At 49.7% G+C, this 26,783-nt stretch overlaps 1 protein-coding gene across 1 annotated transcript in view; it reads left to right on the top strand.

Annotated features, from left to right (window-relative positions):
- Window positions 1–26,783, top strand: part of LOC119107246 (Down syndrome cell adhesion molecule-like protein Dscam2) — a 170,112-nt gene that overhangs the window by 59,277 nt on the left and 84,052 nt on the right. Inside the window, exons 6-12 of the mRNA XM_037230662.1 lie at window positions 2,550–2,665; window positions 4,166–4,327; window positions 7,332–7,478; window positions 14,332–14,449; window positions 21,083–21,325; window positions 25,387–25,580; window positions 26,266–26,410. Of these exons, the coding sequence (XP_037086557.1) occupies window positions 2,550–2,665; window positions 4,166–4,327; window positions 7,332–7,478; window positions 14,332–14,449; window positions 21,083–21,325; window positions 25,387–25,580; window positions 26,266–26,410 (1,125 nt within the window). The remainder of the gene's footprint in view (window positions 1–2,549; window positions 2,666–4,165; window positions 4,328–7,331; window positions 7,479–14,331; window positions 14,450–21,082; window positions 21,326–25,386; window positions 25,581–26,265; window positions 26,411–26,783) is intronic.

The following is a 26,783-nucleotide window of genomic DNA, read 5'->3' as shown; positions in this document are numbered from 1 at the left end:
ACTGATACCTATCTTCTCAAGCACGGTTATGCGTAAAGAAGCTGTGATATTAAACTCATAAGTTACGGAGTGTGCCGGTCAAAGCCTTCCTGTACAAAAGTTACGCCTTTCTTAATATGATTATGCCCCTATTCTAGCCAATATCGCAGTGCATCTCGTCAAAAACGTAATTAAGCTTCTCCTCGTTCTGCTTATGAAAATAAATTCAACACATGACAAATAGACAAATCAATGCGTTGAAGCCAACTACAAGCAAACCAATGTTGACACGCGCGCTGTAGCGTTCCTTCGTATGGTTTTCTTACTGCGGAAACACGGGGTCCCAGCGGCGAATTAAGTGAGCACTTGGCACTTGCACTTGCACAGGCACTTGCCCGCTTGGCCAGTCACAAACGTTCCTTTATTTGCCCCAGTAGAGGTGCGCACGGTGTATGTTGTGGCGGTGGTCGATACCTCAGGGATGAAGCGCATTGTATGTTATGGCGGTGGTCGATACCTCAGGGATGAAGCGCAGTGCTGTTACAAAGCATTTACATTTTTACAATTTTACAACAAAAAATTACACTTACAAGCACTACAAACACTGGCAGCGCAATTTGGACTCGGAAATAGATAAGACAGTGGTAATAACCTTACCGCCCTGAAAAAAAAACAGGAGAATGGAGGCATAGGTGCGTTGATATTTCGGCAGCATGCCTTTCTCGGGACAATAGCGGAAGTGAATTCCCTTCTGCTTTTGCCTCGATAAATGCATGTTGCCGAAACACTGGCCCAATTTATTTCCATTCTCTTGCTTTTTCTCCCAGGGATAAGGCTATTACTGCAGTCTTATCCATGCGAATAATGTTCTTCGCAAATTCACTTAAAAACTTACACAATTTTGAATCGAATAGGACTCGAAAATGATTAAAATTGATATCCTTATGATGTGTTGGCTCTACTGCAGTGGCAGAGCCCAGCGTTATTATAAGACGTAACTTGTCCTGAGGTTTCACTAGAGTACATTTTGAAATGTGACCCAAAGGCAGGGCACTCTCTTGAAAGAGAACTGTGACGATGGTTGTTGCGATTGTGTCAAAACTGTTATCAGTTTACTGACGATTGATCAAAAATGAGCTACACGTGCTATTTTTTTGCAGCGTGCTATACGTATGGCATCTGTCATAGGGTTCGATTGAGCCCAGCTAGCACAAAGTCGAGCCGGTTGGTGTAAATCAAATTAACTATCCAACACAATAAGTGAAACGCTTGTGTTGTTGCCGGCTGTAATACAGGCATGCTTGCTAATGATGCTATGTTTATGTGGCCTTAACGAGCGTTATCATTAATTTTCTCCCGAGCACGCCGTCTCTGCTACTGGACAGCAGCTTCTGAGAGTCTCGTCTCCGATCTGAGAGCCCCTGAAATTATTCATGTAGGTCTGATAATTTATATCAGATTTGAATGCGGTGACTGGATATTTTAGGACAAGTTCTCACTTGATCGTCAGAAAGTCGAGGAACGGAGTCTAGATGTCACACGAACACATTGCGGTCAGAGAGTTGTATTCAATAATTCAGATGTGTTAAACATTTTGCACCAAAACACTCGCACACTTCCCAGAACATCTTAAGTTATGAGACGAACGCCTAGCATTTGTGTGCGTGTAAAAATGCAACAATGTGTCGTATTTTATATGGTTATGTTAATAAAGCGTTCTTCAACGCAGCTGAAGGCTACGCGATCCGATCACCGATGCCTGCTACAGTCTGCTCCGCTGAATTCTCTGAGGATTGGATTCGCAACGACGGCCGGGGCTAATGCCGTCGGTGGGCAGAGGCGAACGGCGGCCTCCTTTGTACGTCGCTATGTCAACACGGGCTCGCTCGGGTCGGCTGCGACTCGATAGCGCCGACAGACAAAAACGTGACGCCAGGCGTCCGTCCTGGAAGAAGCCTGGCAATCGGGTCAGAAGCCCGACCGCTCTCCGGTGCGTCGACAAAGCTGAGCTCCCTGGAGCAGAAGGGCTTTGATGAAATAGACGACGCGGAGGAATGCTGCGGAGAGTGGCGAACGTGTGAGGTGTTGACTGTCGACGGCCACGCGAGACATCAATGGAGAAACGTTCTGGACGTAGCTAAATCTCCGTCAGTTCGAGGATCACTTCTACAACATGCGTCTGTTCTTGCGTCAGTCTCCATGGGCGAATAGAACCGGGCGTATTGCGACGAAGTCAACTGCCGAATAAAAAGAAGAGGATAGAGATGCAAAGCAGGAAGCACAAAAATGCAGCAGATTAAGTTTCTGCAACTTGGAGCGTTGTTATGGCACAACGAAGTAGTAAACTGTCATTATAACACAAGAACAATGTCCTCGGTGACCTCGACATCCGCGCTCGCACGGGATCCAGCACCCCCCACCAACTGATCCCGTGCGGCAGAGCAGATTGTGTCCGCACCGACTGCTGCCGTGGGTAAGCTGCCGATAATTGGACGTCCCAGCGCCGCCAGCTGTTCACCACGTGTACCACGTCCTGCGAGCACGCTTCAGTCGCCCCTCCCTCGTTCCAGATACTTCTCGTTCTCACCGGACATGTATCGCCACGACTTCCACAGCACCGAAGTGCGCTGTCTGGCCTCCAACAGCGCCGGGGCCATCATCAGCCTGCCGGTGCACATCAGGGCAGGTCAGCTGACACTTCGCCCGCTCCCCGAACAGCCAGCTGAGTGGGGCACTCCGCGTCCGTCGGGGAGGGGTGGGGACTGGAGCCGGGTGACGTCGTCGGCTGAGATTGGGTCGTTTGGCGGGGGCCATTTACTGGCGTCACGTGCGGGGCATCAGCCGTTCCGGTGCCGGGCAAGTGTGCATTCGCTGGCGCACTGGCAACGTGGTGAAATACGCACTGAGAGCTCAGCTTCCCTGCATGCGTATGCTTTGGCACAAAGAGATGAATGCAAACGATTTGAGCCGCGAGTACAAGTTATTTTCGAAGTTGACTCTACCCAACTATCACGTCCAACGCAAAAGCGTCGGTGCCATCTTCCTAGCAGCTGCGGCAAAAATGTATTCATGCTACTCCTAACAAACATATTTTTCAACGCGAGCATCTCCTGGAGGCGAGAGGGCCGCTTCTCTTCGGAACGATGTCTTAACGGCTTTCAGCCGCGCCGAAGACGAATGATGGTGACGCTGGCAGGGGGTTATTCTCGGCGACGGTGCGCACTCCCGTCAGGGCTCGCCGGCAAATACCCAGACCACCACCTGGTTCGCTGCTTATGGGGGGGGGGGGGGGAGGGCTTCAGCGGCTGTCTGAGACTCATTAACATTCAGCTGGCACTCCGACATCCCGTGGATCATTGCAGCAATTGATCGGATGAATTGGCGTCAAGCTCCGTTCAGAACAGTCTTCAGGAAGTGGGCCACACAAAGGGCAAAGGTTTCACAAGGGAGTGGGAGAACTTCTAGATTAACACCACCATTGAGACGTTCAGTTCACGAGAGCGTGTTTTCGCCACTTCCGCGATAACGAAGACGGCCCACGTAATTAAACTCCATATCTCCATACGGGAGCGGACGGGGCGGCCCGTTCGCGCCATTCATTTTGAGGCTGGAGAAGGAAGAGACCATTAATCTCCATCGCCGTCTGTAGACCACACCACCCACCCTGCCCACATGTGTCAGCCCGCACCACACAGGGTGCCGGGTGCCGGAAACGGCTTTTGTGGTCGCGGCCACGGTAAACAAAGACCAACTTATCGAGAAATGTGACTAGGGCGCCGGCACGAAGCTAATGCTGATTTGCTCCAAGTGCGATTGATGGTGTGTTTGGCAGCGCCGGCGCCGGGCGGGATCGATGCACGTTTTCAGTCTTCAAGATTAACCTGGCCGGCGGATCAATGAGCTCATTAAACGTGCCCATGAAGTAAACGCTCGGTTCGCTAATGACGCTTTGAATCATGTTGAAGAGGGCTGTTCCCTTCATATGTAACATATTGAGCTATTAGTACAAGTCTTAGTAAAACATTCAGTAGACGATCAGTCACTGGGACGAACGAAGTGACTGTACTTGCTACCGTAGTATGTTTTCACTAAGGCTCGCACACAAGCTTCCTCAAGTGTGTATGACGTCCGTCGTCTCACCAGTGTGCCCCCCTCCCCGTCAACCTCACCGCCGGCCCCTCTGCAGTGATGAACCAGCCGTTTAACCTGGGGGTGCGGGACAGCTACGCCTCGCCCGGCAGTCCCGCCCTGTTCACCTGCGACGTGCCCGACTACGTCACCGACCACGTGACCGTGGCGTCGTGGGTGCGCGACGACGAGTTCAATATCTACCCCAGCGACGATACCGGTCAGTGCAAACGTGATGGAATGAAACTCGCGTCCCACGGCGACGTAACAGTTATCGTGCCGCGGCAATGCTGACAGCAAAAACCAGATCTAATGACAAGCTACTGGCGGCTAGTTGTGCTGGTCTCCTTTCATAATGTATGCATGATTGGTTTTGGCACTGACATTGTTTCATGTAATGATTGTTGAAATGAAAACAAGGGACGTTTCACTTCATCGTACAACACTTGGAAGCGCTGGGCAGTTTCAGGCGCAAACTACAAAAAAAAAACAACTAAGTTGGTGTCTGCCCATACATTGCGCCGCTTCATGTTCTGGAGTGCTCAGGAAAGTGAAAGCATGCCAAAGTTCTGGCAGAGTTTCTGATAAACTGCAGGACGAAGAAATTGTTTATGAGGTTGGCGTATGGGCCTCACCATTACTAGATTGAATGCAAACATGGACAGTCGAACACAGGCTACTCTAGCTCACACGACGCGGAAAATCATTTCGTCAGGCTTTTCGCTGGCTGCTGCATCCGATAACTTGACGGATAACTTCACAAATGACAGCAAAATCGGGTTTATGATTTAAAATACAGCACACAGTCACTCACAGCCCTGGGCTCTTAGGCGGCCAGATTCTTTGGTGTTTAACGAAGTGTAGCGTAAAGTTCTTGGACAAAATATGCTGATTGAGACACAGTTCAACGCCACATGAAATCATCCATCTATATTTCAGTTTGGTGCTGTGGGCATGTGATATTCATTCCCTTACATGTTCTTTGCCTGTCTTATTACGAGCATCATGGATTTGACTGCTGAAAGTGTGGAAAATTCCGCTTCGGTGCATATCAATTGTCAATAGTGTGCACTGAAACTTCGATAGAAAATACGTTACATCGGTCTAATGCGTCAAGCAGATCATTGCTGTTGTGTTTACATAAAAGTTGGTAAATTGTTTTGATGTCGACGATGTAAGATATGTTAAGCAAACACTCTTACATTTAGCTCATTATCGTAACCTAATCGTACCGCATCCATCCATCGTTAACTTGCTTGCTTTCTACCTATTGTCATCCATTTCAGCCCTACCTTTATCTTGATCACTCATGTCGGGGACGTAAGGATTACAGCACAATCTGTAGACGTGTCTACGTAACTACGTGCATACAGCTATGGCTGCGGCTAATTGCATGTACTTGATATGTCTAGTCAGGTACATGACTTTTTATAGCGACCAGGTCAAGCCATCAATTGCCCCACCATTAGGAATTTACCATCAGCTAGTTCGCTGTAAACTGAGTGATGGATGTAACATGAAAGAAGACTGAGTGACGGAATAATGTGCATGTGTAATCGACCCTTCTTACATGGCAATCTCCTAGGACAGGTGGTGGCTTCTTAAACATCTTGACTTTAACACACGGGACTGCCGCTGAAACACGGGACACACAGGTACGGCCGCTGAAAACACAGGAACACACAGTACTGCCGCTGAAACACAGGATACACAGTTACTGCCGCCGAAGCACGGGTACACAGTACTGCCGCTTAAACACAAGGACACGCGATACTGCCGCTGATAACGCAGGACACACAGTACTGCCGCTGAAACACAGAAACACAGTACTGTCTCTGAAACACAGGATACAACAGGACTGCCGCTGAAACACAGGATACACAGTACTGTCTCTGAAACACAGGTACACAGTACTGCCGCTGAAACACAGGACACACAGTACTGCCGCTGAAACACAGGACACACAGTACTGCCGCTGAAACACAGGACACACAGTACTGCCGCTGAAACACAGGACACACAGGACTGCCGCTGAAACACAGGAAACACAGTACTGCCGCTGAAACACAGGACACACAGTACTGCGCTGAAACCAGGATAACACAGTACTGCCGCTGAAACACAGGACACACAGTACTGTCGCTGAAACACAGGACACACAGTACTGCCGCTGAAACACAGGAAACACAGTACTGCCGCTGAAACACAGGATACACAGTACTGTCTTGAAACACAGGATACACAGGACTGCCGCTGAAACACAGGACACAACATACATGCCGCTGAAAAACAGGACACACAGTACTGCCGCTGAAACACAGGACACACAGTACTGCCGCTGAAACACAGGACACACAGTACTGCCGCTGAAACACGGACACAGACTGCCTGAAACACAACACAGTACTGCCGCTGAAGCACAGGATACACAGTACTGCCGCTGAAACACAGGACACACGGGACTGTCACTGAAACACAGGATACACAGTACTGCCGCTGAAACACAGGACACACAGTACTGCCGCTGAACACAGGACACAGTACTGCCGCTGAAACACAGGACACACAGTACTGCCGCTGAAACACAGGACACAAGTACTGCCGCTGAACACAGGACACAGTACTGCCGCTGAAACACAGGACACGCGTACTGCCGCTGAAACGCAGGACACATAGTACTGCCGCTGAAACACAGGACACGCAGTACTGCCGCTGAAACACAGGACACGCGGGACTGCCGTCAAACTGGCGGAGTCGTCGCAGTCAGAGATCCGAGAACGCTGGTTATCGGGCGCAGTGGTCACGCGGTCAGAAGTCGTTCAGAGTCTAGAAACAGACTGTCCACTGTCAGGCCGCCTGGGTGGCTGGTCGGGGAGACTGGCACATGACCGTCACACTGTCAGGCTGCTGTGAGACCGATGGAGAGACCGTCACACTGTCAGACTGCCGCTGGGCTCGGTCGAGGAACTGGCGCGTGGCTGAGCCTTGGTGACGCGCCGCCTGAGGCCGTCGACAGCGGAGTGACAACCGAGCCAGCAATTTTATAAACAGGTTGGCGACAGACCAGCTTATGAAGCGCCGCCGGAGTGGCTGGGAGCCATTTTCCGCTAGTTAGTTGGCAGCTATAGCGTTTCGAAATACACGGACATCACTCACTGAAGAGGTCAGGCGATCCCACACATCGCACCATTTTCCAGCGTATTAACTGAGCTTTGTTTCCGCAGATGGGAAGTACGTCATGCTGCCCAGCGGCGAGCTGTTGTTGCAGTCATTCGATATCGACGAGGGACACACGTTCCGCTGCCGCGTGGTCAACACGGTGACTGGTCAAACAAAGCTAAGCGCCAACGCTGCCAAGGTTCTCCAGCATGGTAAGCAGCGCTGAGAACGGCGCGGAACGTGACTGACGGCTTTGTTTACAATCAGAGTTTGATTCATTTGTAGCACAGGAAGCCATTTGCTTTACCTTCAAAAGCGGTCCAAGTACCCGGCTGAACAAAATCCAAACTAACAAATTCGCTTGGAGGGAAATATTCCTGCCACTATAACTGATGACATTAGACAGCTCCAAATCGATAGTTGCTGACGAATTATGAATATTGGTGTATTTATTTATATTGACCTCTATATATTCATCAGTTATTGACCTCAATAAGTCATTTGCACGCATTTCACCACTTTAGGCTAGCTGCAGTGGAAAAAGAGTTGCACACATATCAGTCACCACCACTAATGGAGCACGTGGCCATGACCTGCACCCCGTTACCTCTCTCGAGGCGTCCGCGTGCCGCCGGTTTGCAACGAACTCCGCTGGGCGACTCCGTTGTATCCTACAGGGGAGTTGAGCTCGCGCGCGGCACGGTCTGCCTGCGGCTCAAGATATTCAATGCACGAAACTAGCCGGGCTTTAATTGCAGGAAGCCCCTGGGGGATCGGTGATGAGAGTGCAGCGCGCTGCAGTGATGTCTCGAGTGCAGGCAGACAACATTCCTCCGATGCCATTTTGTTAGCTGACGCCTGTTAGCCTGTGGCCACCTGTGCCTAACAGGCAATATCGACAGTGCACGGCTAGCGTCTGCTGGATGCATGCATTCGGGGCTGTTACAACCCGAACACCGTTGGACTGTCCATCAGCCGACAGACCTGTCAACTGTCAACATGTCATATTACCTATTATAGAACAGACCTTATCAACAAATGATTAAATGACAAAAAAACACTTACACTGTTCACGGTTTAGCTGCACAGGATTTTGATCACCATGCCGGTGCGCTCTTGACTATCTGAGCTTCTGTTTAGTTGTTTTGTCCTATCGATCAAAAGACCATGGAGGAAAGCTGTCAGCGGTGTCATGATTCTACTGACGCACAGCACGGGGACGTGACGGCCGAAAGGTTAGCACCTGGGGCTCAATCGTGGGGTCGTGGTTCGAATCCCAGTTGCGCCAGACTCCCCGCCTGAAGGTCCGCCCTCACTCTGAAGGTCCGCCCTCACTCTGAAGGTCCGCCCTCACTCTGAAGGTCCGCCCTCACTCTGTGAAATCGGACAAGCCTCCACTCTTCGCTCGGGAACGGGCGTTTCTGCTGAGTCGGTGGTGGACGCCGGTTGGACTGACTGTGTCCATGCTTCCATAGTGTCAGTTTAGTGCCAGCGCTTGTGGTTATGATGTACCATCGGACGGCGTGTTAAGTCCTGGATCATGTCGATGTAGGACCGAACACCAACTTAGACCAAGCTGATCTGTTTTGCTATAAACGGGATGGCGTGACTTCCACTGCGTAAATCCAGGTGCTACTCGGTTGGGTTTAGCTGTGACTCAAGTAAAATCCAAACACAGATCAGCTTACGTGGAAAGCAAAACAGGGTTTAAGCGTCCTGTTTGCGCGGCTACTCGTTCCGTTCTTCTTGGACACTGGGAAGATCTAGAGAGAACCGGGGAGAAGTCTTCAGCAGGAAAAAATAATCGCATATTCCCCTGAGGTCGGTGTAATTTCCAATCCGTGACGATTGGTCATGTCACATAAAGATGTTCAGTGCATTAGCGAGGAGCATTACTGGACCAGGCGACCTGTCGGCACAGGCGGACCAAATCTTAACGTACAGGGCTCATCATGGCCAATTATGCGGACGTGATACTGTGCCTCTATGTGTGAATTGTGCTAGCTTAAAATCGTTTACATACGTAAGTGATGCCTGTCGCGTGATGTGCGATGCCTGTTCAATGGAAATAGTTTGCATGCATAATTGATGCGCGATGCGTGATGCCTGTTTAGTTCAGCTCGCTTTCATGTCCGAATGAAGCGTGATGCGTGATGCCTATTTGCTTGAGTTCATTTGCATGTACACGTATGTCCGGGCATTCTAATTCTTAGACAGGCACTGTATCCTGGTAATGGCTGACAATTGCTCTTTGTTTAAGCCCCTGAATATTGGTATCCAGAAAAAAACTGTGGCCTGCTCTTTCAAAAACAACCTGAAAAATAGGGTAGGATCATCGGCAGGCAATTTTCAATTCACTTCTGCTGTTGTTTCGAGAAAGGCATGCTGACGAAATATCAACCTAACTTTATCTCTATTCTCCTTATTTTTTCCCGAGGAATAAGGCTAACACTACTGTCTTATCTATGTCGCATAAAGTGTGAACCGGTTCGTTCGGTGGCTCACTGTATAGAGCGCCTGCCTTTCGATTCCCTCTCATGTAACGATGAAACTGCTCGAGTCACTTCAGGTGCCCACTGTATACCCCTGACTGGGACGGCCTACGGCCAGCAGCACCGGCAACGCTCAAGACCAGGCGATGACAGCGGGTGGGGTGGACCGTGTCCAGCGTTTCTGCGCTCTGAACTTCCGCCGCAACATTCAGCCGTTGACCTAGAACTTGAAGATCAGATACTGGGCCAGGGCTTACGCAGCACGAAATTATTAGCTTTTGATCCCAAAAGTCCAGCCATGTAGAAGACGAGAGCCAGATTAGTTATAAACTGTGTTCTACTGCTTAATTTTGGGTTATTTTGAGGCTTTGGCACTATTTTTATCCATACCGGTTGGCATTTTCATCATCTCCATGTTTAGTGGGTGCTGTTCCTTTCAGAATTACTTGTGCATCATGTTGGGGGATAGAACGTTGTTCCAGTACAATGGGATGACTTTTGGAATTGTATGTCAATTACTACCATGCAATGCCCATATGTACCAAATACCAGTTAAAGGTGGCATGCCAGTTTTTTGTACTTTTCTTTTATTACTAGATCAAACGCGTACCGTTTGATATCTAATATCAGTTTTTTCGAAATCCTTGTGAACAACTCAGAATTTGTATTTGAAGTAGCTGCTCCTGCGGGAGAGAGACGTTCTATTTTAAAGTTTCTAAATGTTTCATTTTTTTGTCCAACTTTGATCATTTTGGCGGGGGAGGGGTGGGGGTGGGGCGTGTCCAGTTGCTTCTGTTTGACTCCGTGTGGCTCCGCCCATGACTCTGTTATAATCGACATCCACCTAACTTCATCAAAATTTCGCTGTTGCTTATTACCAGGATCAGGAGCGTACACTGAAATTTGCTATCCCGGGGGAGGGAAGGGGCACAAAAAGTCCACTTATATCCCAGGTTAGTCCGCCACAGCCGCATGCAAGTTTGTCCCCTTGAGGTAAAACATCACATTTTTTCGATTCATTTAAATTTGCTGGTCCACCCCGAATCGTATATCATCAGCATGTTAACACATTTTCACGCACCTTTTCATACATGTGATAAGTGCAGCAAAGAGGTGGTATGTCACCCTAGAGGACACTACGTGTATACACCCCAACTACGGTTGTTTGCTTTTCCGAAATTAATGAGTTTAGTCATGCTCGATGAATTCCTTCTTATTTTTTTTTAAAACGCGTATTTAAATGCATATAAACAACATTTTTCGATTTGATGGCCTCCAAAAGTGTAGCATGCCTAGCCTGAAAATGTTTGCATGTGTGACAATGCCACAGCTTGGCTGCTCAGACTGGTGAAATACATTAGGCCAAGAGTCATTTGCTGTGTTGTAGACTTCAGTAATAAATCCTGAGCCCGATATTTTCATTCACAACCATTGGATCTTATATGATACATTACACATGACCCCTTCTGAAACTTTGTCAAAGGATCTTCTGAGGTTAGAATTTCATTTTCAAACTTTGCCAAGTCTTTAGCAGTCTGAATCTTTTCTGGATTTTTGCGAAGGGGTCCTTTGAAATCAAGGGTTTTTCTGCTTATGTTGTCGAACGATGGCTTATAAGTTCGGGCTTTAATTCAAATTTGTGGACTTAATTCACGTGTGAAATCTGAGATTTCTTCTGTGGGTTCAGGGACAGGTCCGCCATTGTTTGTGGCCGATCATCACCATGACCGTATCTATGCCATTTGGACGTGATACGCGAATTGGACGATTAGAAAAACTCGTCCAAACAAGCTGGCAATTGTCACCGGCGTTTCCGTGGGTCGTGCTTCGCGGGTAGGTGTCGTCGGAGGGGCCTTTCCCTCGGCTAATGGCCGTCGACACGCAAGAAACCGCCGCACATTACCGAGCCGCGACGCCGCGGCCGTGTCCGGTTACCGAGGCGATTTGCGCCGGAAACGGAACTCTCCGGACAGGAGCCCCATCCGGTTATGATGTGTAGCGGTGACGTCCATCAAACAAATCGGTTGTGAGCTTCATGTCTGCAAAAGTGTACTTGTCCATTATACTTCGTGTGACATTTTATTTTTAACAGGACCTGTCTTACGTCGTAATAATGTTGCGAATATTTTCATTTGGAAACGGGACAAGTGGAGGCGAGTATGCCATATGCCATGCCTCATTTACACCTGGTGGTGCTCACGTAACGGTGGCACCTTATCGCCTGGCGGCAGAAAACTGAAAATAGAGGGAATGACAGTATTGGTGGCTTAAGAGATCATCGAGGTTCAGAACCTGTTTTGTTACCCAATATTTTCCGCTGGTTTTGCTTCAAGTAGCATTTGAAAACGTCCTTAGTGAGCTCAACCTCTTAACCATATGTGTAGGAGACAAATTGCTCTCGGGACGGTGTAAACTCCTTTCGTTTCTTCGACGGTATTTCCAGAACTGTCCAACTTTTCGTAGCTGGTTAGATTCTGCTTAGGTCGCCGTCGCACTTAGTTATGCCAAACCAGTACATTTCCGTTCTTTACCGTCTCCGGTCACCGACTTTTGTATCGTGGCAAGTGTCCACACGGTGGAAAGGTGGAAAATCTGTGCTCTTTGATGTATTCGTGGTACTCTGAACCAAGAAATAATTTTGCAGGGTGGTTCTATGGGAAAGGCCTATATAATGCACACCATCAATGCCCATGACGTGAACAAAGACCAGTCGTGCCAGTGCCAAAGCAAGGTGAAATCTTGCAGACACTTCGATTGAACTGATATGATTGACAATAACCACTTGCGTTTACCACCTGGAATACATTAACATCTTATATTATGCGCCGAAATTACTGTTGCGTCAGTAGTGATGCAAGTATTATTCAAAATCAAGGTAACGCCAGGTCAAATCTGAAAAAAACGCTTCAAAACAATGCTGACAGAGTTAACAGTGTACTAATAGCATCGCACGAAAGCTTCAAATGATGTTGTCATTGCCGCATGGCAGCAGATTAACAGCTCCGGGACAAAACGGCATTGTGTTCCCATCGATTTACCGAATCCAGCAAGAACATTATCCGCGTTTAGTGGGTCAACGTGTCAAATGCAAACAAGGAAAGCAGAAACATTGCAGACCAGGTGTGTAGTGTCCTATTTAGTTGGGGGAAAGAAGCCTTCAGCTTACCCAAGTTGCGTGTAAAAATCCGGTTGTTGGCGTATTTCGGGGTTCAGGTGTCATTTTTCACTGTTCGGCCCTCCCCTCAACGTATTTGTCAACATCACGCCGCTGTCATAGACTGTTGGAGGTCATATACAACGTGCCAAATATCACCAAAAGGAATATTGTGCCCCTGAAATGGTCCGAAATTGAATACTATTACACACTTTTGCTGACAATGGCTCTTACAGTGCTCATCCGCGTTTGTTTGCGTTTGCTGTTTTGCGCCGGAATTTAGTGACGGTTCTGCACATTTCACTTTCGACTCGTCACCCGCCACCTCATTTCAGCAATGCTAAAGCAACGGAGCGAGTTAATTCTGTGGCAGGCGTTATCGAGGAGGCTCTAGACGACGTGCATAGGGATAGAAAGAAGCACGCACAAAGTTAACCTCTATGGTCTAATGTTTTTGGACAATCGGCGGATGAATATGCTATTTAGAGCTTGGGATCGCTATCTGCAGTCATCGTTGTCTGCGGATTATTCAGCACTGCGCGACGCTTACCCCTTCGTGTCGCTGGGACGCCAATCTCTGCCACCATCATCCCCCACCAGTTCATGATCTCCCTCCAGCCGCCAGTTCATCATCCCTCACCAGTTCATGATCTCTCTCCAGCCGCCAGTTCATCATCCCTCACCAGCCGCCAGTTCATCATCCCCCACCAACCGCCAGTTCATGATCTCTCACCAGCCGCCAGTGCATCGTCGCTCACCAGGCACCAGTTCATCATCCCTCACCAGTTCATGATCTCTCTCCAGCCGCCAGTTCATCATCCCTCACCAGCCGCCAGTTCATCATCCCCCACCAACCGCCAGTTCATGATCTCTCACTAGCCGCCAGTTCATCGTCGCTCACCAGTTCATCATCCCTCACCAGCCACCAGATCATCATCCCTCACCAGCCGCCAGTTCATCATCCCTCACCAGCCGTCAGTTCATCATCCCTCACTAGCTACCAGTTCATTGCAGAGCCTATCAGACCTGACGGCATCTCCGGAAACCAGACAGGTAGAAAGGTTATTTTGGCAAAGTCCGTGTACTTTGCCGCGACAGGCAATTGCCGTGCGGTAGCGATACCCGCTTGTGCCGTAGCTTGGTACACGAACAAATAACCTTATCTGAAATTAGTTGCATTATCAGTGAAAAAGTTGCGTTTAAGTTATTTATAGCATATGTAAAGGCATGCACCAGGATGCGCATCGCAAGTGCTGAATACTTCTGGCGAACCGAACACGCACCGCGCAAATGAGCTGGAGCACATTGCCTATCCGCTGACATACCGCAGCCAGCTGCGAAAGGAACGATGCATAGCGTGACGGGCCACATGGCCGACCCCGGCTGCGGCGCTGACCTCGGCTGTGTCGGCGGTTGCAGAGCCGGCGACGCCCGACGCCCCCGAGGTGACCGTTCTCCGGAGAGAGGAGGTCGTCCGGGAGGGCGACACCCTGATCGTGCCATGTGTCGTGACGTCACAGCCCGTCGCCGAAGTACGGTACGTGCAGCGCCCGCTGGGGGATCGCCGATCGCCCTGGGGCTGTGGACTGCCGCTAATCCTTTTCTTAACCACACGAACAATCCAACTACCCACCGCCCATTATCAGGTCCCCGTGAGTGTTTTCGGTAGATCCTCTGTGAAGTATAGTACCTCCCCGTGCATTAAACAACTAATTACCACTTACGATCATAACAGAATTCGCGACACTTCCCGCTAGGAAATGGAAGGCAACGTTGCATAGCGCTAATGAGGGGCAAGGAGGAACCTTGAAGTCAGTTTGAGTATGCTGCGATCAGACAAATTTATTATTTTAAATTTGTTTGTTTTATTAGTATAATAATGTTAATATATATGATAATAATATATAGCGATATATAATATATGTAATACATATTTGAACGATGTACATAAATATAACATCTAATAATGATATGATGATGAAATAAAATAAAATAATAAATTATAATAGTTATAAATATAATTATATATAAAAATATGACCTGCGGTCAGACAAAGCAAAGATGAAAACATCGTGTATTATTTCCTATCGAAAAAAAACGAATGGTGCAATGAAGAGCATGCCAGTAAAATAGTGCTGAGATAGTTATCTTCAGAATTGTATTAGCAGCAAACAACAGTGTCTAGCATGTTGCGAATGCTTTTATGCTTTTAACAAGCACTCAGTTGAGGGCTAGTCTGTTCCCCGAAAGTTTTCCAAAATAACTTCCGAGTGGTGCAGGATAGCCGCACCCAATCCAGTATAGCTGTAGGCAATGAAAAAGCCAATCTGTTGTATTAAATTGGATGTACCTTGTAAGTTCGTTGACCTGTGACAGGTTAAGAGCAAGACATGGCTGCCAGCGGAGACAATTCCTAGGGAACCGTTCAATATGGTGCGATAACGGAGTGGTGGAAAAGACATTCATTTTTTGAGACGGTTTTTCTTGACAAGGAAATGAAACTAAGGGTTACGATTACTTCCTTTGGCCTTGGGTCAGGCGTGAGTTTTTGAGATCTTAGGAGGTGAATGTTCCACCCCTCCCCAACCGAGCGGCGTCGTTTAACAGTCGGCCAACTGGTCGTGTGCTAATGTACTTGATGCAACCAATCTGCAATCATAATAAGAGTGAATTACGTGTCAATGAGCATTGCTTGTCTCAACCAACCTAATCCGGGCTCATGCTCACGTTCAGACAGAAGCTTACGGCCTGTGTCCGTAGTTACGTCAGACGCACGCTCGCGGAGCACCAGAGCACGAGCCCGTATGATTACGGTGGTCTGTAGACGCCGCGGGCTGCACGCCGGTCAGCTCGCCGCTCGTTTTTCACCTTCAGTAGCAGACACATCTCTTTGAAGCACGTCATCACAGAGGCTCGATTGCTGCTCAAAGGGAATGCTCCACATTTGAAGATGTTGAAGCAAGCATGATATATGATAACATAAATTCATTTATAGCCATAGGTGTACGTTGAACCAGACAAACTGCTCAATGCAACACAGTTTCTCTATTTAGTATATAAGCTCCTCAGTACGCCATTGTTTGCGTCATGGAACATTTACATGACATTGAAGTACTGCCAAACTAGCCGCGCGAAATTGCCACTTACTCTTAGTGCTTAAAACTTGTCGGGAGCTGTGGCATGCACGCGATAGTCAGCACATCTTCACGGGCGTGCAGCTCAGAAACCAGAGGGCTCTAGATTTTAATAAGGACAGAGCTGTGAACTGCGCGCCCTCTCTCAACTCAACATGACGATTTCAGCCCAAACCAGATATCAATGTGCATCACTCTAAGGTGTTGAGTTTCCCCATGCAAGAGGTGGGAGGGGAGGGAACATTCAGCACGAACGACTGTTTTGCTGACTGCGCGGAGCATCAGGAACCCTCGTATCTAGTTGTTTAACGTAATAGCACTGATTGAGATGTCCCATGGTCAAGAACCCTGGGGTTTGCAACCAGTGCCCGCTTAAAACGTTAAGCTGGCACGATCTGTGATCCTGACTTTGCCCTCTCAGTAATTTATCTGAACACGTTTACGGCATAGTTCGTAATAAACAAAATTGAGTGCGTTGCTCAGTGCATTTGCGAGGAACATTATTCAAATAGATAAAACAATAGTGATAGCATTATTCCTCAGAGAAAAGCCAGGAGAATGGAAACATAGATGGGCTGATATTTCGGCAACATGTCTTTATCGAAGCAATGGCAGAAGTGAATTCAGAGCTGCCTTGATTTTAACTTCACTTTTGCAATTGTTTTGTTAAAGGCATTTTAAAAAAAATCAACCCATGTTATGTTCATGTATATGTTGTTCATGTATATGTATATGTAACCCATGTATATGTTGTATATACCCTGGCTTTTATTCGAGGAATAAGGTTATTACGACTGTCTTTTCTCAATAACAAGCTGAAATGCTAATGCTATTATTTATAAACATTACAAACATCTAGAGCTGTTATGTTTGGAGTAAGACAACTCAACGAATGATAATGATTTCCCAGTCATTGTTTATTATTTCAACCTGCAATCAACCCGTTCCTTTTTCAGTGGTCCAAGTATCCCTCCCTAGGGAATCTCCCTCCCGGCCATTTGCCGTCATCGACTGAACTACTGTACACAACTTCCTGTTGCATTTGCTCATACCGCATTGCTATGCGTGCAAAACTTTATAAAGAAATCAAATTGATAAATTATTGCATTGTTTTGTAGTGAACTTTGTAGATAAAGATACCCATCATATTTTGTTTCACAAATTTCGGTATGCAAACCTCCGCACGCATTTGTTTGTTTTTGCAAAGTCAAAATAATTCGCTAAACTGGCCGGTACGACCTTGGTGGTTGCTTCAGGGCATACGCAACAAGCTATGGTTAGTAGGTGCCCTCAAACCAATGCCGTCAACGTCACCTAATACCGTCAATGCAAGCCATACGGAAAGCTTTGCGCTCGCAGATATTTGCAAGCCAAGAAATGCTATACGAACACTCCGTGTTTTCTGCACGGCGCTCTACGCATAGGAAGAAATACGGTGCGGAGGGCATTACTGGAGCCATTCAGCTGACAGCGGAGCCAGGAGCGCCTCACAGGAGCTGTACTGTCGTCAGGCAGCGGCGCAGCGGCGCCCAGGGGCCCATCTGGCGCCGGCTCGACCGTCCCCGAGCTATGGTTAGCAGGTACCCACATGTCCTCTTACCCCTTCCCCCGTTCCCCATCATCTTATCTCCTCGGTCAGACGGACCGATATTGTGACCTTCAGGCCGGAGGTGAGAAGCCGAAACGGGGCCGACAGCGCCGTTTGGGAGTTGACGGCTGACGACCTGATGACTGGCTGAGCCAGCGGACCGCCACAGATGAAGACTGGCAGTCACTTCGGTCCCTGCCTGGCCAGTAATGAGCTCCAGGCCATCGGGGGTGATGCGCAGCAGGTTTTGCACTTATTTTCCCAAATGCTCGAAACCTCTGTCGCCTCCGCTGGGCAAACTCGTTGATGTGTTTGGCTACTATGGTAACACCATCAATATCGTCAGTATCCCGCCACTGACCTGTCGGCCTTTGTCTCCTGATCTGCTGGTCTCATTCCTCCAGTCTCCTGGTTTTCTGGCCCTAATTATCGATCTCCTTTTTCTGAATCCCCGGTCTTCTGTCACTGATCTGACAGTGCCCTGCCCTTGATCTGTCAATCTCCCATCGCTCATCTCCCCCTCACTGGTCTGTCAGCTCCCCATCTCTTGATCGTCCGGACAGCTGATCCCTGACCGGTTGATGCCCGGCTCCTGATTGTGCCGATGTCCTGTGATCGTGGGCAACCAGGAACGCCGTGCGGGGCAGCGGGAGGCGAGGCGCCACCGGAGTCAGTAGGGGCACCGGGCGAGGCAGCGGGAGGCGAGGCGTCGCTGGAGTCATCAGGGGTGCCGGACGGAGGAGCAAGCTGCGAGGCGCCGCCGGAGTCAGCAAGGGCGCCGGGCAAGGCAGCGGGAGGCGTGGCGCCGTTGGAGTCACCAGGGGTGCCAGACGGAGGAGCAAGAGGCGAGGCGCCGCTGGAGTCAGCAGGGGTGCCGGACGGAGGACCAAGAGGCGAGGCGCCGCTGGAGTCAGCAGGGGCGCCGGGCGAGGCAGCAGGAGGCGAGACGGATAAGCACCAGCGGAAAAGACCAGCCGTCGTCGGCGGTAGTGTTTGCCGTCTCGCGTTAATTGGCTACGGCTGTGTCTAGAGAGTGCAAAGTGGGCTTATGCAGATCGGGCTCCCTACAATTTGAAGCGTCCGGAGAGACAGAGAGCGGTGGGACAGGGTGTACCGTGCATCACAGCGGGGGGAGGGGGTATGTATCGCAGAGAGGGTGTGTATCACAGCGGAGGGCATGTATCACAGCAGGGGGGGGGGGGGGGAGGGGGGGGCATGCATCACGGCGGTCGGGGAGGGTAGACCATGTATCACAGCGTGAGGGATGTTTCACAGCGGGTGGCATGCATCAGAGCGAGGGGGCATGTGTCTCAGCGGGGGGAGGGGGGGGGGGGCAGGTATCACTGCGGGGAGGTGGCTTGCATCACAACGGGGGCATGTATCACAGCGGTCGAGGAGGGCAGACCATGTAGTACAGTGAGGAGGAGGGGCATGTATTACAGCGTGCAGAGAGCATATATCAGAGCGGGGGCATAAATCATAGCGCTGGGGGGGGGGGGGGAGGGGGAGGGGGGGGAGCTCGCCGAGAGAGCACTGCATAGGACATGCACGCGCAGATAGTGTTCAGTCGTTTTAGTCAGGATATTGTGATGTCGCAACCTAGACTGGCCAACATCACAATACTGAAGGTCACTAAAATGAATATAGTAAACAATATGACCTGGTAAAGAAAAACAGCATTTACTTGAGGAACGCGACTATGACAAAGCGATGATCCCAGTTGGCATAAATCGCCCGGCGACAAGGGCACTGCAAGGTGATCGGGATCACAGTTTACAGATGTAATACGCCGATGAATGTTTTTTTTTGAAAATATGATAAACAGTGTCAGCTGTTCACGGCGAATGATCCTGCCGTACGGTGCACGCATGTCATAGTGTATCAAAACAAGATAACACCTACAGGGTGCAGAAATGCGTATATCCCTTGTTTTCCATATTTCTGTGTGATGCGTTATATAAGTAACTGGGAACTTGCATGATGCCTCTAAAGGACACACACATATTACATATGTGTTGGGCATACTTGTCTCTATGTTTAATGCTGTGAATTGGCGGAATGTGTGGCACATGTGATGGAGGTCACCGTTATCTATGGGCACCGACTACCGGTGCAGGTAAAATGGGGCGAGCTACTGACAACACGCATCATGCATCCGATATCAGTATGGCTAGTCTGGACATAGTGCATTCCTTTTGAAACTAAGAAAAATGGATTGAACTCTAATACTTGACATACGCCCCCATGCTATGCATTTATTACGGTTTCATTAGATTGATTGAAGGGCTTCATTTCAGCCCGAGCCCCTGTCCGCGAGTTACAAAAAACGCTAGGTTAATATTGTACTGTTTCGTTTTCAGTGACGCATTGTGCCTTACGTTCACAGAGGACCATATCGAGCCTTTCACGTGTCCCCATCACACCACACATAACCATTGTCACGTGACCCGTAACATACTTCCTGTATGGCTCGTCCAATTAAGATTCCCCGAACACGCCTTATCACGCGCCCGGGTGGCCGGCTGGATACCTTTCGCTTGGGTGGGCGTCAATTTGACCCTCCTGGGATCTCAGGAACTAAGAGGGCCGGAGACACCAAATTCACAGGGTGTCTTGGCCGGTACGTGAACTCACTTAGGCATAAGTTTTAGGTTGCTATGTTAAGATCTTCGGGTCAAATAAGTTCAAACAAGGTCGAACTCCGAGTTTTTCTTCAAAGTGTCCCCAGAACCTGTTAGATACCTGTTCTAAGCAAAAGGTCACTTGCTTACTTAGAGCCAGTGACCTTGTATGACCTTAAGATGGTCATGGTGACCAGAATCATCGAAGACTGCTTTGAGTTTTGCATCCCAATAAGCGACAAAGATTACGCTAAGCACTATGTTCCTTAGGAGAAAAAAAATTGGCCTTGGTCATTTTACGTCAGTGACCTATTAGAACCTTTAAGAAGCTCATGGAAGATGTCTTATGCGGTCCCTGTTATCAATCATTTCGAAATGAACACAAGAAACTACCTCATAAAGCAAGCCCTAGAGTAATAAAACAATTGGTTTTGACCTTGGTCTGACCTTTGTACCTGACCCTATGTCAATGGAATTTGGTCATTTAATTATTGTACTGCCTAAGAAAGTATTTCACAGATGTATGGCTTCGTCTAACACTCCATCAGGTTGAACGATTCCCTAGAAACTGACTTCGCTGAATTCGTGGACTGACTTTGACGTGCCTTTGGTCAGCGACCTTTAAAGGTACATCTCACGATGCGCTATTCAGTTGCTTACAGCTATGCAAAATTTGGCGCGGCCACGCCGCGCCGTTCGGAAACCATTTCGGAAAAGCCTCGAGGGGTCAATTAGACCCCCCACCCGAACGCGCACAAAGATGAAGCGCCTCACGCCAGTAGCCAGCAGCGTCGAGACCTTCTTCTCCATCCGCTCCGTTTCCACAGGTGGATGAAGCTAACCACGGACCGCGGCTCGGTACTGGCCGTTCAACATGGGCCCTTGCTCACCCTGAAGCCGGCGCGGCCGGGGGAAGCGGGCACATATGTCTGCCGCGCGACTAACGCGCACGGCTCGACGGAGATCAAGGTCAACGTCAAGGTCATCTCAGGTCTGCACGTGACCTTGACGCCGGCTCGGTCAACCGTCGACGTGGGCGCCGAAGCCGAGCTGATCTGCACGGTTCACGGGTAAGGACGGGGATTTCAAACACGGCTGCTTTCAAGAGCTTTGTCCGAGCTGACAGGATCCCCTGTGATCAAATCCCGGTTCCAAGGAGATTTATTTGTGTTTTATATTTAAGAAGCGAATGGCTTCGGCTTTGTGCAAGCAGCTCGTTATAAAAGCTGCCTGACCTGTACAATAGTCTAGACCTGCAATGATTATTGCTGGTCGAAAGACTCTAATCCATAAAACCAAACCCTTTTTCTTCATTTCCCAGCTCTCAATCAACAGACACATTTTATCTGGGAAGAAATTTTACCCTCATGAACTTTCAAAACTGTTCGTTAATCCGATGTACAAAATTGCACGGGCTGTAAGTTGTGGTTCTGTCCATCTGGCAAGCTGTAAGAATATTGTGAAGAGGGAACAGTTGCTGTTATTTTACTAATTTTGTCCAAAGCTATTTGACTGGATGGATTTCTGACAATGTAGAAAACGCATATCAGTGCTTGTTCTGTGAACCCTGACCGCACCATCCAACCGTGAAATTTCTGTTTAACAGCATAAGTGTGTAATAAGAGGTTATTACTGTAATGCCCGGCACGGCCCGCCGCGCACTGCTGACCTCTTCTGACCTTGAGCAGCTGCAACTGCTGGCCACTGGCCTGCCACACATCGCAACATAATTCCTCAAATACTTCAGGAAATGCTTGCCTGTGGGAAATTTACGATTACACTGCTTAGAAAATTGCCCTGTCGCCGTCTCAGCTCATTAGGCAATTTACGAGGTCCTAAATTAGATAAGTACAGCAGACCGGATATTTGACCCAGTGAAGAGGTCGAGCTTCATTAAGTCGCCGAGTAGTGCCGGGACAGCTCCCATCAATGGACGGTGCAGCTGCGCTAAGGACCGAACTTATCTAGAGTTATGTTCCATGGCAGGCTGGCTTTACGTCCCCGCTCCAGCGGCGATCACCCCATTTCATAAGCCACTGGAGCCAGATCGGGGGGATCAGTCCGGTTTGGGAACCCCATGTGTTCCCGAACGAATAGTCCGACGGCCGTGATTTCCGGCTTGAGAACTTCCGTCCTCCGGTCTGGGAACGACTGACCTCTGGTCATCCAATACCTAATCTTTGACACGCTTATCTCTGACCTTTGACATGCGAACCTCTGATCTCTGACCGTCGAGTCTCTGAGTTCTGTCCTGCGAACCCCTGACCTTTAAGCCCGGATAACTGACCACTGCTCTGCGAATCTCTGACCTCTGACCTCTGGCGTGCAAATCTCAGACCTCTGGCTTGTAAACCTCCGACCCGGGACCTACGAACGTCTGAACTGAAGCCTGAACTCTGGACTCTGGCGCGAGAACCGAGATCTCCAGTGATCTCCGCGAGAACTGAGATCTCCTACGAACGTCTGAACTGAAGCCTGAACTCTGAACTCTGGCGCGAGAACCGAGATCCTTAGCCTGTGAACTCCAGACATCTTACCCGTGCAGTTTTGACCTCCCGCCTACAGACGTCTGACCCACGACCTGCGGACCTTTCGCCTCTCGCCTGTAAAATCCTGAGCCCTGACCTGTGAACCTTGATATGTGGACTATAACTTCCGACGCCCGACTTACACCCACGGACCGTCGACTTGAGAACAACAGACGTTTCACATGACAAGCCCCTGGCCTCCGAAATGAAAATGTCTGACATCTGGACCAGAAGCCCCTGACCTCTTTGCCATACTCACGCTCACAGTGCGTTCCTTTTCTATCGAACTTCGCGCAGGGCGCCGTTGAGATGCTTGCTTTTGTAGTCGCCATCCGCGCTGCTTCGAGCCTGGCACTTTTCTGCAGCACTGAGGACAGCAAAGCGAAGTCGAACGGCAGGGTCGCAGCCGACCGCTTGGGAATGGGCCCGGGAATTGAATGATTGGGTTGGACTTGCGTGATACCGCGCGAATGTGAACAAGACCACCCGTCAATCCTAATATAATCCAATGGTTAGAATATTCTGCCGCAGTGTCGCCAATGCTTTACATGTGGGAGCGTGTGGTACGTGATCTTAATGCATGCAATTCGTTGCGGAGCTCATTTACATCGCGGTTGTCTCTCATGTCAACAGTGAGTTGACGATGGTCAGTATCGTCCGTTTTGTCGATCCAAGCTGTTGGAGGGTGATTTTTCAGCCGGCTGTGGCGATATATCTTGCCCAGTTACTGCTGCCACGCATGAATAATGCCCTGGCGGGCGATACAAATTCCGTTGATGATAGCTGCGGCCTGCAATTAAGCTATTGAAGCATGCAGCCGTTTAGATCGATCCCAATGCTTGCTGCCTGTTTTGGCTAGACTGTAAACCGGCCCCGCAGTGCAGTCGAAGTAACAGTAAGGATCCTTCGCTTGGAAGCTACCGTCTGGATTGTGAAAGTGCGGTCCTGTAGCCGCCCCCTCCCCCTCCGCGATTTGCGAGGAGGTCGTTACACGCCCCTTCGGTTTGACCATGCTCCAAAGCAAATGACGTCAAAAATCTGTTTGATCTATACATGCGTCATGCTAGGTCAGATCAAAATGACGTTCCAGCATTGACAGAAGATTATAGTTGCATTCCATGTCTGTCTCCAGGGCTCGTTCAATGTTCATGTGTGTTTGCTTTGGTCTACAGCAAGCTCGCAAGGCATTATGAATTGAAGTTGGATGAATCCAAAGTTCAGGGCATGAAAGGTCAAGTTCAAATGACCGGTCTCCACACTTGCCTATGGCCGTGCATGTCCCAATGGCGGCTTCTGCTCGCTGGCGAGTTGGGGTTTGTATCACCAGATCATCATAGGTTAATGCAGGCCTCTGGCCATTTGAGGCCCCGTCATAACGACGTCATACGATCAAACGCAGGAGACCGTTTTTAGATTTGAATCCTATTTCATATTCACGAATGCCGATTGGAGACCGATTCTGCCTGATGAGACGCAGTCCAAGTTAGCTGTCATGTGGAATCGTGATAAGTCCTTACAATTGTGCACGTCACGTCAGTTCTATGCATGATTAAGCAAAATTGACATTGGTCTCTGAAACTTACCTGTAGACATTCTATCGTGTTATGATAATAGCTGAAACTTTGTTTCATCTTTGCACTTAGTGAACTGAAATTTTGCACAATGCAAGGCGGAGCTTACGTGAACGTGAGAGGAAAAGAGCGTTCAAGTCCGCGTACATGACCTGACCTCGGGCGTTGCTTGGTCTATGTACATCATCATATAGATATTTCAAATGTACCCGACTCTCTCGTTGAACCTACTGCATGTAAATGCAGCTATATTACGGCCCATAGTTGAGATCAATGAGCAGATTAAAAGGATCTTCCTGTAAGCAAATCGCAATTTTCGACTTCATCAGTGAGAGTGGTTATGTCATGCGAGTCAGAAAATTATTATTGCGCCGGTGTGCTGCTATCCGGCATTGTCGCTTCCGTTTCACAAATACCGATTTATTTGTTGGTTTCAAGCTGTTGAGAATGGGGGGAGGGGGACATTCGGCATTAAGCAGCCAGCGCCAGGCACGTCTCCGTGTGCGGCCATGGTCGCGGGTTGGACGGTTAGATAATCAAGTGTTCTGCGACGCCAGCTTAACTTCGCGGCGGAGGTGCCTCCACAGAGATCGGGGGTGGCAATGCGGCCGTTCCGTCGATGTGTAGAGGAAACAGGCAAACGTCGTGACCGGGAGGCGGTGAGCTGACGCCTGGTATCGAGTGACGGACCATAAATCGACGACATGTGGCTCATTGAGCAGACCAAAATATCCACCATGTGCGGGTGCCCGAATGGTGACACGCGCTTCTGCAACTTAATTACGCGTAAACTCGAGGCTAAATATATCCAATGGGGATATACAATGTTGATCGTGTTAACTACCATGATAGCATCGTGACGTATTCAACGATACGACCTCAATAAATGAATAAGCCAGACGCGTCACATCTTGCCGCGCCTTTTGAGGTCCAGCTCGCCTGCCGACTGCAGCCTGCATCAGCCACCGCACGCGTGTATGCCACTGAGTGCCTAGGAGCTGCAGCTGACCCCAGCGTGATCTCGCCCTGCAGGTGGCCGCACGGCCCGGTGACCTGGTTCAAGGACACGCGGCCGCTGACCGTCGGCCTCAGCGAGGACCGCTCTGTCTGGCGCGTGCCGAGTCTGCGACCGGAGCATGCCGGCGTCTACCAGTGCTTCGTCGGGAACGGCGAGAGCGGCGCGCTGCGCGAGGAGGCGCAGGCCACGGCCGCCGTTCGCGTCGGAAGTAAGCCGCGGTCACTCGGCCGAAGGGGGGGGGGGGAGGGGCGAGTACCCCGAGTTAGAGCCGTGGGGCTCGGACAGGCGGTTTGTGGGAACCGTTTGGACCAAAAATACATTATGTACATGCATGAACTGTGTGATGTTAGCAAACATATTTGCGTGACGGAAGACACCAGACTCGCTACTCTAAAAACAGCGTTCACGACCATCACGCCGAGTTCATACGAATCTCCAGGAGGAGGTGGGAGGGGGAGGGTGTGGAGGGGGCATACGAATCGCGGGTGACATGACTGCAGACAAGCTTTTTATATTTTGCCACGTAGTCATAAGTACGAAGGTCAGACATGGCAAAGTAAATGTCTCTCGGAGGAACAAATGGTCTTCATGCCATTTTTGTTGTTGTCAGGAACAAACCAAATGCAGAAAGCCGCTTTCAAGTGAAATGCGGCTGATTTGATGCGACCACAGAAGCGACTCCTTACGATTGGTTGTCAAGGACTTTGTGTAGGCATTCATTTATCTGATAGCTTCCCGAGGTACAGCGTGCAGCAGTCGAAATGTTAGTAAAACGCAGCAGTTTAAATCTGTCATATAGCAGGCAGCATCACCTCATAGTCTTGCTGGTGTGGGCTACCTTATGCGGTCCCGTGGATGTAAGACGAAGTTGGAGGGTCGTTCCCCGCCGGCAGACACGCCGCCCGTGCTGACCTCGTCATTCATGAAGCAAACGACGGACAGTGGCCGGCCAACGAGCCTGTCCTGTTCGGCCCGCGGCTCGCCCACGCCACACATCACCTGGCTGCTGGACGGCCGACCGCTGCCAGAAAACCCCAGGTATGACTCCGGCCGCTCGACCGAGCACGCCAGGCAGGGATCCAGCGGCTCGGCTGAACACTCCGGGCACGGGTCCAGCCGCTGGACCGAACACTCCGGGCACGGGTCCAGCGGCTCGGCTGAACACTCCGGGTACGGGCCCAGCCGCTCGACCGAACACTCCGGATACGGGTCCAGCGGCTCGGCTGAACACTCCGAGTACGGGTTCAGCCGCTCGACCGAACAATCCGGGCACGGGTCCAGCCGCTCGACCGAACACTCCAGTACGGGTCCAGCCACTCGGCTGAACACTCCGGTACGGGTCCAGCCGCTCGACCGAACACTCCAGTACGGGCCCAGCCCCAGCCGCTCGGCTGGACACTCCGGTACGAGT

Source organism: Pollicipes pollicipes, unplaced genomic scaffold (assembly GCF_011947565.3).
Source record: "Pollicipes pollicipes isolate AB1234 unplaced genomic scaffold, Ppol_2.1 Scaffold_6686;HRSCAF=7923_pilon_pilon_pilon, whole genome shotgun sequence".
NCBI lineage: Eukaryota > Metazoa > Arthropoda > Thecostraca > Pollicipedomorpha > Pollicipedidae > Pollicipes > Pollicipes pollicipes.
Note: the sequence above shows the minus strand (reverse complement) of the source record. Positions and strands in the feature narration are given on the sequence as shown.